Consider the following 10,917-nt stretch of genomic DNA (forward strand, 5'->3'; position numbering starts at 1 on the left):
AATTGAAGGTATCTTATTTCCATTATTATAAGAAAAACATGAAAAATCTTTCAGTCAGGAAGAGTGAATGAGTCTTAAGGATGTAGTACATTTGAATACTCTGACTTACTAGGGTGACTCAAAAGTTTGGGAAGAAGAAAAGAAACTTTCTTGTATCATTTCCTGCTTTTATTAGATCCAAACACAGCAAGGTTGCCACTTGATACCCAGAGAGCTCTCATGGTGCCAGTGTATATTTCCAAATTTTTAATGCTTCCCCCAGCAGCTGACTTTGGGGAGGAACAAAACCCAGATACTTTCAAAACACTCCTTGTGATGAAGTGGAAAAAGCCCTGGATTAGTAACCATGTAAAGTAGACTTTTGTATCAGCTTTTCTACTAACTTTTGGTCTCAGCAAATCTCTTAACTTTGGGCTTCTGTATATTGCAACACTGTCAGCAGCATCCCAAGGGGGCTGTGGTATGAGAATGAAGTGACTTGATTGAAAGCACCTTGAAATTCCTGAAGTGCTGTGTAATGACTAAATTCCAGAGGATAAGATCAGAGACAGCAAAGCTGACCTATATTATAAAAGAAAGCTTATTACAGAAAAGGCCACATTCATTATAAGCTTATGTCTTGTCTTTCTCTTTCATGCAATGTATTTAACAGAGCGGGTTATATAAAGAAGGAAAAAAGAAAGAAAGAAGCGGTGGAGACAGAGTCTGGGACAACCCAAAAGCAATACTCATTGCTGTTTAAGGAGTCAGGTAAAGGCCAGCAGCTGGGCCATAACCCCTTCTGGGTGGCTTCTAACGGTCAAAGTGCACAGGCACCTCTGGGTTACCGTCGCAGGCAATGACAACACGTCTCGTGCTGGCCCTGGCCCGGTATCTGCAGTTGGGAGCCCTGGAACTTCCTGTCTGCCTGCAGTCTGTGACCCTCACTACACCCTCATGGCAGTTCATCTGGCCATTCTTGCACTGAATATTGGTGGTGCTGCAGATACTAAGAATGTTCCCAAGGTCTTCATGAATGAAAGTGTTGAAGCCCTTGCACTGACGTGAAGTCATCTTCCGTCTTTGCATCATCACATTGCAGTAGCCATCATCGCCTCCTGTCTCATCAGCATCCACGTGTTGCCTCAGGAATCGTTGGTACATGTAACTCTGGCCATAGGAGGGCTGCAGCAGCACCAGCCCCAGCAGGGTCAGCAGCAAGGGCAGAAGTGATGCAGGGGTCCTCTGGAGAGCCATCACCACCTCGGAGATGCCTAGAGAAAAACCAAGGAACAGGAAAAATCATGCCTGATTCAACAGGAGGTGAGCAACCCAAAGCAGCAAGAACCAGTTTTGGAGCATCAGACAGGTCCATTTTCTACACACACACAGTGCAAGGGTCACCCCAGCGAAGCTCCTAGTTTGGTATACATGGTTCCTACTGTCCTTTGTTTTCAAAGATGCTGCATCACGATGGTGGATCACACTGTGCATGTGACCAAAACGGCTGACGAGGACCTGCACTTTATTCCACCTACAGCCTCTCCTTAACGAGAATGATCAGGATCAAACATAACTATCATTCTTTGAAATGCCACCTTGTAAGTTCACAACCAGCTTTCGCCTGTGCACAGAAAGATACAGAGCTCTATGTCATATTCCTGCACCTGCTGCCGCAGAGACACAATATGGAGTTAGGAAGAGAGGGAGGTAAAGGAGCTGTGGGAAGCAGGATGGCAGGAAGAAATGATGCTCAAGTTACCCTCACCCCAGGACCACTGGACACAACTACGGAAGACACACTTAGCACTTGGCTAAGAGCTTCATCACAGCAGTGTGCTGTGGGTTGCTTTCCCCAAATCTAATTGGCACAGTTCTGTCGACTTTCTCTCATCTTGCTTCTTTGCGACCAACAACATGGTTTCGCAAGATGACTAGCTACAGAGAAGATTAAACTGTTCACACAAGAGCAAAGCCATGGCCTCAGCCACGGTAACCAACAGACTTAACAAGACACAGGAAAATATTATGAACAGAAGTCCAGTGTAGATATCAATGGATGCATCTCAAGGTTCTTCCTACAACAGAAAATGAAACGAGCCCCAAACCCTCCCAACACATACTTTTTGGGTAGAGCTTGTCCCAAAGTCTTTCTCCATCACACACATCGAATCTCAGTAAGAACTTCATTTGATAGGGTGATCCCAAAGACCTAGTTCTGCCACACTAATTGTGTGACCGTGGGGAAGTTACTTAACCTCTCTGAGTATATTTCCTCACAACTAAAACAAGCATAATAATAATACCTATTTCTTAGGATGTTGTGAAGAATATATGATAAAATCAATGTAGAGTGCTTATCACAACGCCTAACTTATAGTGAGTGTTCAGTAAATGTCAACAATGGTCGTTTCTACAATTTCCATTTTCTTGGTTTCCTTTGTTCCCTTCAATCTGAGAAAATGATGGCTACACTGAATTACACATACGATTGACGCCCTCCCTCTTATTTTGTAGAGACCCTGTATTCCCAAGAGATTAGAAGGCTGTTTTTCAGCGGAAACATCTCAGCCACTAGACTTTATGCTGTGTCCCTAGACAAATGTTTCCTCTCCAAAGCACATGGAATTTCCTTCCTTGCATGCCACCATTCTTCAAAGGACTTGACATTTGGGGGTTCTTCTTCTTTTTTCCTTGCAAAGTTAACAAAACATAGTGGATTAGGATTTCAATTCCTCAAATGACTGACTTGCGATAAAATGACTTTCCTGTGACTAAACATTTCATTCTAAACAGCTCTGGCTGGGAGAGAACAAGAGAGCAAAAAATACCAGGATTGGCTACGCAGCTGCTAGCTCCATCAGCAGGTCAGGAAGCAACCTATCCCACTGCCACATGATGTCCTGGGAAAGTGTCATTTGTCCTAAGACCAGGGCAGGGTATGCAATGATAATGCTCTAAGCAGACATTTGGAGGTGTGAGTTTCACAGCTCTGATGTCATGAATGTAATAATGGTCCATGCATTTGACTTTCCCCATCCAGACCATGAGTGAGCAGTAGTCTGTTTGGAAGCCCCTTTGCCTCATATTAGGGAGATAGGACTGGTTGGAGAACCAGAAAATAAAAGTCCAAATAGTCTACCAAACACTAGAAATTTCTCTCTTCCTAAGAGTTTGTTGATTTTATAGTAAGACAAACTTTCCTTTTTTTGTTACCACCATTTATTTTCAGAATGTTTTTTTCTCTTTCTTTTTCTGCTTTGAGTCTTCGCTGTTGCACACAAGCTTTCTCTAGTTGTGGTGAGTGAGGGCTACTGTTTGGTTGCAGTGCATGGGCTTCTCATTGTGGTGGCTTCTCTTGTTGCAGAGCAAGGGTTCTAGGCACATGGGCTTCAGTAGTCGCAACACATGGGTTCAGTAGTTGTGGCATGCAGGGTGTAGGGTGTGCGGGCTTCAGTCATTGTGGCTCAGGGGCTCCGCAGCACAGGCTCTGTAGTTGTGGCGCACGGGCATAGTTGTTCCAAGGTCTGTGGGCTCTTCCAAGACCGGGGATCAAACTTGTGTCTCCTGCATTGGCAGGTGGATTCTTAACCATTGCACCACCAGTGAAGTCCCAAGGCAAATTTTTGAATAAAAGAGGTTTGGAAAACCCTTCTGGCTGCTTCAGAATGAAATAACAATGTTTTCAATTTTTAAATAGACGAACTCAAGGCAGATATATTGAGGTGTTGAGTGTGTACCCATAACCTACTTCTCCATCCCTTCCTCCATAAATTGAATACTTTTGGTGAGGCTGGGCTCTCTGTGACACCAGGACACTGGCCTATAACCTGGGTATTGAGGAACCAGGGCTTTTGGTCCATTTCAGGGCATGTAGGCAGCAGGGGAGGTCGCCATGGCAAATACTGTGACCACTACAGTCATTCATAAGATGGAAAAACTGGTGATGTATAACTGTAATTTATTAACTACTTTCTACATAAAATATCCAAGCATCTGTTGATGAAATTATGTAACAGGAAGTTAACCACTGAATCCGTGGATGAATGAGCATATTTTACAGAGACTGTCTGTTAAGCTAAGTTTGTATTTACTTGAAAACCTATCAAGTTGAAGAAGAATCAAGGGTAAGTTTGGAATCTTTCTATGACCTCCCCAAGACCTCAGAGTTGCCAGACAGCAGTTGATGAAGTAAAAGATGAAAGAGAACATAATAATAATCAAAGTTTTGACCTTTACATAAAATAACCATGAGAATATCCTGGGAGTGTTGCATTCAAAGCAATATCAAATTACTTCCTGCTTAAGGTAAGAGTGGCTGCCCTGAATGGATTTTGGTATTCAGGCAGGATTACAAAGATGTGTATATATACATGGGGGGTGGGGGGTGGGGGTGAGGAGATAAAGGGTAATTGATCTGTTGGTCTTTAGTCCTAAGCTCTTCTTCCTAAGGCTTAACATTTGTAAAAGTAATACTGGCAACTTAAAGGTCACAACAAAACAGTTTGCTTCTCCTAAAAATTCTGCTTAGTGGCCTTCAGCCCTGGAATTTTCCCACCAATCTCTGTAAGATAAATTTAACATCCTTCCTTCACATAAAGGTAAAGTTTACCTCCTTAAGGCCTGATAAGGAACTGACTCATAAGGAAAAAGGCATTTCTGTCCCATCCAACCCTCTCAGAGGGCAGCTGAATAGAGAAAATGGGGTAAGATCAATAGACCAAGAATCAGTGAGAAGAGCTTTGATTCTTACTGATTTCAGAGATGTTTTTATTTATTAAGCATATAGTAAAGCAGAAAACAAAGATCAGACAGCTCACTTTCTGGATTCCCAGCCATGAATGTTGCTATGGTATGAGGGGGGAAAGCAAGGAAAGAAGAGCAGAGCCAGCTCTAGGCTACTTGCTTGGAGGGATAAAGGACTCCTCCAAGTGGGTGGGCCAGCCATTTTCACAGCCAACAACAATGACTCTGTATGCTTCTGTGGCGCTGTACTGGCATGGAGGCCGGGGGGACCCTCCTTTATGCTTGCAGATGGTGATCTGGAAGGGAGACTTGCTTATTCTGAGATTGCCGCGGTAAGGTGTTCCATTCCTTTCTTCACAGATGGCCTTGATGTCATTCTTGGTGCCATGAACAAAGGTGTTGGTGTCTTTGCAGGGGCTGGTCATGCCTCGTCTCTTCATCATGGTTTCACAGTATCTCCTATCCCGGCCGAATGGCCTGGCATCGTAGTGCTGGGTCAGGAAGTGTCTGTACCTGCCGTCATCCTGAGCCAGGGTGAGTGGGGTCAGACCCAGACCCAGCATGAAGACCAAAAACAGGGGGCTCAGGACCATCACCATCTCTTCCCACAAAGGCTCCTGCCAGGGGCAAAAGCAGATGCTGTAGGGGCACAGAATGGCATTGTCAAATCAGGCGAAAAGGACAGGGACTTTCCCCTGTGACAAGGCGCCAAGAATCAGGGATCCTCTGTCACCTACGTATCTCTTTTCTGCTCCTTTCCTCATTAGTCTCATGTGTCTTGTCAATCAATTCCTTTGCAAAGTCTATTTAAAAGTTTCCTGAACACAACTCCCAGCCCCAACTGCTCTTTCCTGTCCCTGAGGATCACTGAAAAACGACTTTTCTCTCAGTTGTAGCATTACAAAATCCATTCGCACTCGTTAATTCATATTAACTAATTTGATAACAAACACTATATAAGCCCCTGCTGGGTACCAGCCACCTTGCTAGTGTAACAGGGAAGAGCTAAATCAGACTACATGTTCAATCTGTTGCTTTGACTTTAACCTTTGCTTTTCATTGCTTTTGCTATTTTAATCATACACACTGGCCTGCCTTAGGGAACCCTACACACCTGTGAATGGCTGCAGAAAAGAAGAAATTAATGCATCCCTTCCCTGAGGCTAGTCTTTGCAGGAGATGTTTTGCAAGACTGATAACCCATTTTCCTTTACTCCCTTGACTTTCCCTCTCTGATTCTATAAAAGAAACTGCCATCCAGACCCCAATAGGATGGTTTTTCAGAGACACGAGTCTGCCATTTTCTTGGTCTGCCACTTTCCAAATAAAGTTATATTCCTTGCCTCAACACCTTGTCTCCAATTCATTGGTCTGTCATGCAGTGAGCTTGGACTCAGTAACGCTAGGTCCTGGAACCCAAAGACCATTAAGCCACACCAAGTGTCTCCTTAAAGCAGGATGTAGCATCCATGGGGAAGACGTGGGAATGCCAAGTTACTAAGATGAGACAGTGAGGTAGACGGTAAAATCTCTAAAGAAGAGGAAATTTTAGGGAACCTTGAACCCAGGGAAGGGTGATCAGAGGATTGTTGAAGTCGGATTCCAGATCCTCAAGACAACCTGTCAGTTGACTGTGAGGAGAAGAGTGAGAGCAGTTTCACCCTGAGATGAAGGGAAGCAGACCAAATTCCCCACGGAGCAGGCGGTTCATGGCCGAAGGTGGAATGATTTCGTCCTATTTAGAAAGAACAGGGAGGAGTGTGGAAGAACCCATATAGTGCTTGGGAGTGGGTCTGGGGTCAGCTCTTACAGAGGACTGGAGCAAGAAGAATTCAAATTTATTCTTAGGAGCTTCTTGCATTGAGAACACTTTGGATTATTGTCCACTGGGAATATTTTCCACTTTCCCTGGATACATACATAGACTGACACACAATAGGCAAATGGTATTACCACGTGGTTAAACAAACAAAACACCTTAGAGCTCTTCATCAAATCAGAGGCCTTACAATTTGCTCCAATGATTTCTTAACATCTTCCTCCAAGGAAGAAAGCTGCCATCATTTCTCAAGAGCTGTCAACTCAATCTGTACAGCTCACACATTCCAGGCATGGTGTGTCACAGACACTCAGCACGCCCAGAGAGTCAATATTGTGCTTCTTCCTGGGGCACGACTTTAACTCCATGATAGATGATTTACAACAGAATTAAATAGGCATAGATTATAACAAAATAGAAAACAAATCTCTTATGAGCCACTGAGATTTTATTTCTTCTGAAACTTGAGAATTTGAGAATTGAAAGATATTTGGTGTTTGTAGCAGGGAGTTTCTGACTACACCTTAGTTCTTCGGAGAAAAATTAGAAGAACAGGGCCTTTTAAGAAACCACCATAGTCCTATTCCACCTTATACCAAATATATGCGAATGCCCTCACATCCAACAACAAAGATGACTTTCCAGTGTAAATTGGAAGCTGATTTTTGTAATTTGGTTTTTCAAATTGTTTGTCTACGAGTCACTCATTTAATTTACAATTGGCAACCATCACATGTGCTGAAAAATTCTTACAATGGGACAAAAATTTGGCCTTCAATTTATTCTTAAATGTACTATAATCTTTATGCATCCTAAATTTAAAAATAAGTGGTACAGTCTTATGAATATTAAATTAATTATTCTTTTTTATATTGTGCTTTCCTCATGCATTAGACAATAAACATATTTTCAAATTAAATATTTCTGTAGCCCTTAAAGAGGCCACAGGTTGTAGCACTAAGCCTGTAGTGATGCTGACAGCCCTGGGAGTACAGCTGTTACTCTAGAAAGACAAGAGGATTTGGGGTTCTGCTGGTTACATGGAAGGCCTGTGATGCGGTGAGGGGAGTGACCTCTCTTTCACTTTTTTTCATTTTTTTTTCCTTAGTGAAGCAAGTAAAGTGTTTATTAGGAGGAAAGCGAGTAGGGTACGTGTGGGTAGACACACAGGAAGGCTCAGAGAGAGAGAGTCACATCTTCGTGGTAGTTTGGATCACTTTCATGGGGCATTTCTCTGATTTCTCTTTCTAATCAGCATTTGGCCTTGATCCACCTTGCCTGATCATAACGATGGAAGAATTTGGTATACTGCCGAAGAATTACCAAATCATACACTAAGAAATTCTTCGGTCATTCCTCAATAGTGAAATAAAGACATAGTCGTGAAAAGGGTTCCATTAAGCACATGAGAGTATGATTTGTCATAGAAGCAGCAAAATGTGTTCTTGGGAGGATAGGAAGAAAGTGGTACACGACTGCGACAGTCACACCTAAGAGAAAAACAAGTAGTGCTACATGGCTCTGCTCCACACAGCTGCAGGGCTGCCACGCTCCCCACGCGCCAAGCCCTTCACACTTACATTGTGTATTTCAGTGTCCTGGGTGTGTTTTCTCTTTCGAGTTGTTTGGAAGACACTGTTTACTTGAATGGTAATCAGTTAAGTCTCTTGCTCTGCAAGGCACAAAGATTGCCTTCTAATGTCACAGGCAATGGTAGAATGGCAGGCTGTCAAGGTTGGAAGGGACCTTAAAGGTCACACAGGGAACAGAGGCCAGAATCCCAGAGCGCAAAAATCTGGAAGTAGAACCTGAGCTGGCAGTACCCAAAAGAGTCATTAGGTGGCAGAGGCGGATAGGAATGCTGTCTCCCATGCTGTAGAGGAAACAGTGGGTCCTTGTAGGAGGTGCCAGTATTGTACAGGGGATACTACTGTTCAGGCAGTGCTGTGAGCCGGCAGGCCTGTCTACGGTCTCTGTCCAAATACTCTATGCTTTAGATTTTAAGACCCAGGACACCTCACTACATACCCGTGTCAAAGCAAAAGTCACAAAGCTCAGGGTATGCCCACAAGGGTATCACAAAATAAAGATTTACCTCTTGTCAGGTCTCATGGGTGCCATTCCCAAACCGGTATTCGTGGGATCTTGAGCAAACCCTTACCTGTTTACAAATCACTGTTTCCTGCTGGTGCATGATCTACAGGAGGGCGGGGCTCCTATTATTCACCTTGAATCATACTGCCTGCCTCACAGTAGACCCTCAATAGTACTTTTGGTAGTCACTGACTTCATTTTCCTCTGCAGGCCTAAATGTCTTCATCTATACAATGAGAGTTGCTAGGTCTAAAAGTCTGAAATGCCATGGTTCCCATTAAGCATGAGAGAGTCTTTCTTGTTTCACTAGCCAAAGTCCAGTGACCATGGAATTGGAAAGGGCAGTTTGTATACGTTTAGTTGGTGGCACATGGGACGAGCTGGAAGAAAGTGACGGCAGGATGGTCTGCGACCCCATCTCACGGGTACCCATCATCCCTTAAGGCTCGGCGTGTAAGTCCAGCCCACGCCACCTCTAGTTAAGGCACTGGACTGACCCTACCTCAGGCCTTTGCACCTAAAAAGCCACTTGTTCCTTGGGAGGTTGAATGTCCTCATGTCCCAGTCTGGGGAGGTAAAGGAATATCTTAGTTTCTGATTCACAGAATTTGCACATTCATTCTGTAACAACTCAGCTGAAGTTTGCTCAGGCTTATTGTAATCTTGACCCCCTGAGACATCCAGAAACCAAATCCCAGCAAATAGACACCACGGCCACCACTATGTAACATCTGCTCCCCCACTCACACCTTCCACGCTCACATAGGCAATTCTAAATTTCCCCAAAAGAGAGGGAGGGTGGAATGGGAAGAAAACAACTAAGAGACAGATCATGTGTGGAACAGAAGTGAAGCTGCCGAGGCCCATGAAGCAGAGCCTCACACTTGGCCAAGGATGGTCACGTTCTCTTACACATCCTCTAGACCCAAGCACGTAGCTGTCAGTGGAATTTGTTCCCAATGTTCTTTAGCCTACTTCATCCTCTGTCTCAAACCAATCCCGTGGTCTTTATAAAACTTAACATTCTCTTTCTCCCACCACCAGCAGCACCTTGTATTCAAGGGTCCATTGCGCTTCATGCGCCAGGGACTACCCTGACTTTTTCTGATGGGTAACTATGGTCAATGTACCTTCTTTTGATCTTGGGATGTGTTCCACTTGACTTTCAAAGAGCACCAAAAATATCCTTTTTTTTTTTTTTTTTTTTTTTTGTGGCTGCACTGCATGGCTTGTTGGAGCTTAGTTCCCTGATCAGGGATTGAACCCACACCCTCGGCAGTGACAGCACAGAGTCCTAACCACTGAACTGCCAGGGAATTCCCCCAAAACTTTCTTAAGGAAAGAATTTAGCATTGAGGCTTATAGGAAAACAGAGCTGGGACTTCCCTGGTGGTCCACTTGCTAAGACTCTGAGCTCCCAATGCAGGGTGAAGGGTTCCATTCCTGGTCAGGGTAATAGATCCCACACATGTCCCAACTAAGAGTGTAAATGCTACAACAAAAGATCTTGCATGTCACAACGAAGAAGGAAGATCCCACGTGCTGTAACTAAGACCTGGAGCAGCCAAACAATTAAGTATTTTAAAAAAAAAGAAAGAAAAGGAAAGGAAGGGAAAGAAAACAAAAACAGAGCTAAAAATATACTTTCTGTCTCTTTTCTTGTTAAGCCGCATAGAATGCGTATATCCAGGGGCACTCCCAGATACCCTTCAGCTAACACCTTTCCCAAATCTTTGGGAATTTTATCACAATTTAGGAATCTCTCCTAAACCACCAGTTGCTCCAGGTCACACTAATTTCTCTTTATCTTCATATAGGATATCCCCTAAAGAAATCTGTTTTCATTTTTAACTTTGGAATCTAACTCATTTTCTTCTCAGTTTGTGGCCTTGGGCCCAGAGGCTTTAAAAGGGGGGAGATAGTTTCACGGAAATGGAGGGATGGCTAGAAATAGTATATAAGTAAAAAAACAAACACACACATAAATTAAACAAAAGATTACCCAGACAGATGAATCTTACAAAAATCTGGAAGTTTCCCTGCAATTGAAGAGAGGTTCCAGCTGTTTATTCCTGCAGATGCGTCCTGGCTATGTGAACCTGGAGGCCCTTCCTGGTTCTCATTATATAGTGATCAGATGAACAGGGTGGGGAGACTAGATCTCAAAATCCCCAGTTCTGGCAGAGACACGCAAACCAAGGACACTGCTCTTGGACAAACAGAGTCATTCACCTCTTCCCCGGGCCTGACTGAGTCAATTATTAACCCACCTGAACAGA

The 10,917-nt window shown here is 43.7% G+C and overlaps 2 protein-coding genes across 5 annotated transcripts; both read right to left on the reverse strand.

Annotated features, from left to right (window-relative positions):
- LOC130846549 (ribonuclease 4) lies at nucleotides 1-10,749 on the reverse strand. Of its 2 annotated transcripts, none has more exons than XM_057724860.1 (2): nucleotides 10,641-10,727; nucleotides 1-1,253 (listed from the first exon to the last, which is right to left on the reverse strand). In XM_057724860.1, the coding sequence occupies exon 2, from the start codon at nucleotides 1,234-1,236 to the stop codon at nucleotides 793-795; it is 444 nt and encodes a 147-aa protein (XP_057580843.1). In that variant the 5' UTR covers nucleotides 1,237-1,253; nucleotides 10,641-10,727; the 3' UTR covers nucleotides 1-792. The 2 variants fall into 2 exon arrangements, with proteins under 2 accessions (XP_057580843.1, XP_057580844.1); XM_057724861.1 differs by having other exon boundaries at nucleotides 61-1,253; nucleotides 10,660-10,749.
- LOC130846548 (angiogenin-1-like) lies at nucleotides 4,734-10,731 on the reverse strand. 3 transcript variants are annotated; one of them, XM_057724859.1, is made up of 2 exons: nucleotides 10,641-10,731; nucleotides 4,734-5,364 (listed from the first exon to the last, which is right to left on the reverse strand). In XM_057724859.1, the coding sequence occupies exon 2, from the start codon at nucleotides 5,322-5,324 to the stop codon at nucleotides 4,878-4,880; it is 447 nt and encodes a 148-aa protein (XP_057580842.1). In that variant the 5' UTR covers nucleotides 5,325-5,364; nucleotides 10,641-10,731; the 3' UTR covers nucleotides 4,734-4,877. The 3 variants fall into 3 exon arrangements, with proteins under 3 accessions (XP_057580842.1, XP_057580840.1, XP_057580839.1); XM_057724857.1 differs by having other exon boundaries at nucleotides 10,660-10,714; XM_057724856.1 differs by having other exon boundaries at nucleotides 4,735-5,342; nucleotides 10,641-10,714.
- Nucleotides 10,750-10,917: the final 168 nt, after the last annotated feature.

Source organism: Hippopotamus amphibius, chromosome 2 (assembly GCF_030028045.1).
Source record: "Hippopotamus amphibius kiboko isolate mHipAmp2 chromosome 2, mHipAmp2.hap2, whole genome shotgun sequence".
NCBI classification, from domain to species: Eukaryota; Metazoa; Chordata; class Mammalia; order Artiodactyla; family Hippopotamidae; genus Hippopotamus; species Hippopotamus amphibius.